This window comes from Sinocyclocheilus grahami, unplaced genomic scaffold (assembly GCF_001515645.1).
Source record: "Sinocyclocheilus grahami isolate Dianchi unplaced genomic scaffold, SAMN03320097.WGS_v1.1 scaffold1797.1, whole genome shotgun sequence".
NCBI classification, from domain to species: Eukaryota; Metazoa; Chordata; class Actinopteri; order Cypriniformes; family Cyprinidae; genus Sinocyclocheilus; species Sinocyclocheilus grahami.
This window is the reverse complement of record NW_015506976.1, coordinates 20,669-23,286: the sequence shown is the minus strand read 5'-3', so window position 1 is coordinate 23,286 and position 2,618 is coordinate 20,669. Positions and strand designations below refer to the sequence as shown.

The following is a 2,618-nucleotide window of genomic DNA, read 5'->3' as shown; positions in this document are numbered from 1 at the left end:
TCAGTGATTTTAGTCCCATCTGAATGTACAATGTCTAAAGATTACGGCGACATTCTCTACAAAGATCATGGTATCCCACTCTTGGCCACTCGTCCTTTCCTTTGACTGAGTTGAGTATGGAGTACCACAAGGCTCAGTACTAGGACCGTTGCTTTTCACGATACCCTTGGGAGATATCATCAGGAAACATGGTGTTAGCTTTAACTGTTATGCTGATGACACTCAGCTCTATATTTCTTTGCAGCCCGACGAAGCATACCAATTTGCAAAACTAACGGAATGCATAGTTGATATAAAAAACTGGATGACTAGTAATTTCTTACTGCTAAATTCTGAAGAAACAGAGGTGGTAATTATTGGATCAAAAACCTCTGCATGTAATAACCTAAAACACTGCCTTCAACACTTGATGGCTGCTGTGTTAATTCCTCGTCATCAGTTAGGAACCTAGGTGTGCTATTTGATAGCAATCTTTCCTTTGAAAACCATGTTTCTAGCATTTGTAAAACTGAATTTTTCCATCTTAAAAAATATATCTAAATTACGACCTATGCTCTCAATGTAAAATGCAGAAACGTTAATTCATGCATCATGACCTCAAGGTTAGATTATTGTAATGCTTTATTGGCTGGTTCAAAATGCAGCAGCTAGAGTTCTTACTAGAGCCAGGAAGTATGACCATATTAGCCCGGTTCTGTCAACACTGCACTGGCTCCCTGTTAAACATTGTATAGATTTTAAAATCTTGCCAATTACTTATAAAGCCCTGAATGGTTTAACTGCTCAAAACTTGAGTAAGCTCATATCACATTATAGTCCTTCACGTCCGCTGCAATCTCAAAACTAAATTACGGCCTATGCTCTCCGCTGCGATCTCAAAACTCTGGCCATTTGATAATACCCAGAATGTCAAAATCAACTGCGGGCGGCAGATCCTTTTCCTATTTAGCACCCAAACTCTGGAACAATAAACTCTGTCAGTTTAAATCTAGACTAATATTAGTCTGTTTCTCTCTTATTCCGAGGTCTTAAAAAATAAAATAAATTTTTATTAATTATATTAAATTAAGAATAATCCAGTCTGGAAAGTTTTAAGTGTTGGTGGCAAACATATGTTGCGCACTGTGCGGATCTGCTGAAATTAAAATCTGCAAAAGTAACGAGCAGTAAGCACGATGTCTGAACAGTAGTTAATTCCTACAATTTAAAACAATATCAATATCTTTGATTCTTATTTTTGATCCTGATCTTCACATCTGAGAGTTTCTACAGGTGCAACTGGATAGTGAAGGTATTTTGTTTCCCGCAAAACAACATTTACTTCACTAATATCATAACATGTGTGATATATTTCTGTATCCCTGTGATGATCTCTCTCTAGAGTTACAGTGTTTCTAGTAAACTGGTTATTGCATCTTGTGTTTAGAAACTGAACACTATTCACTCTTAATAAGGGTAGATAAAGACTAACAGCTGAGTATTATTTATCATATTTTGTCAATCAAATTTTGTCAAATCAATTAACTATTTTCATTTAAACTGCACAAAAAGTGAATTAAAATCAGAACTGCTGATATAAAAGTACATTACCGCTGAAATCAATAAGATCAAAGACAGACAATACATTCCTTATAGAAGACAGATTTGTTTCTTTTCTCCATGGATCTGTAATTCTGTATGGGGAGTAAAATTATGATTGTAAATTGATTCAATAAATGGAAACCTGTTTGTGAATCTGAGAGCTTAAAAGATGTTTAGTCACATTTCTGTTTTGTGTGAGCAGGACTTTTATTTTGGTGTGGTGACATGATGTCATAAGTCTGCGCCGTGCTCCTGCATCTGATTCTGCTGAAGAAAGGTTTGTGTTTGAATCTTTTAAAGAGTTTAAATCAGTACAACCCATTCAGATAGGTTTATATAGACCGTTGGAATGAATCAATAATCTTTAATGTAATGTTATGATCTATCTAATAACAGTAATGAAGATAGTGTTTTATAGTAAAGCACCTCCACACATGAGCAACAAAAGAGATGCATCTCAGTTCACTCCCTGTATAGTGAAGCAGTTCATCATTAACACTGCTTGCTCACTGGCGGGTACGTCACGACAGAGTTACAGAACTTCTTAAAAACAGCTCAGACTTAAATCAAATGCTTTATCTGTAGTACATCAATGTCCAAACACTGTCCGCAGCTGAAGTTGGCTGATAGCAAATGAATAATCCAACCTCTTGTAATGAAAACACGCCACAGCTCTCAAACACCAGACTCTTCCTAACCAGGAACAGTCAAGAATAGTTCAGACTACGGTCTCACGTCCAAGAGAACTTTAAATCCGTATTCAATCTGGACCGTTATGTAGTAGCCTCACCTAAAATGCATAAAAATACACCGTCTTAAACTCTTAGCATTACTCCAAACATAGGCCATACACACATGTAACATCTCTGCAAAAAAAACATCAGCAATGTACACTTTTAAATAGGAAAAAAACCTTGTTTAGACTGGGCTTGAAATGACACACTTCCCAACCAGGACACAGCACAATGTGTTCAGCGGGTGAGCCATGCTGGCTACCGCTGCTCGCTGTTGCTAACTCCCTTCTTCTTCTTCTTATA

General features: G+C 36.7%; 1 protein-coding gene across 1 annotated transcript in view; it reads left to right on the top strand.

Moving 5' to 3' along the window:
* Nucleotides 1–2,618, top strand: part of LOC107572690 (gastrula zinc finger protein XlCGF57.1-like) — a 30,326-nt gene that overhangs the window by 16,715 nt on the left and 10,993 nt on the right. Inside the window, exon 4 of the mRNA XM_016259118.1 lies at nt 652. Coding sequence (XP_016114604.1) covers nt 652 — 1 coding nt within the window. The remainder of the gene's footprint in view (nt 1–651; nt 653–2,618) is intronic.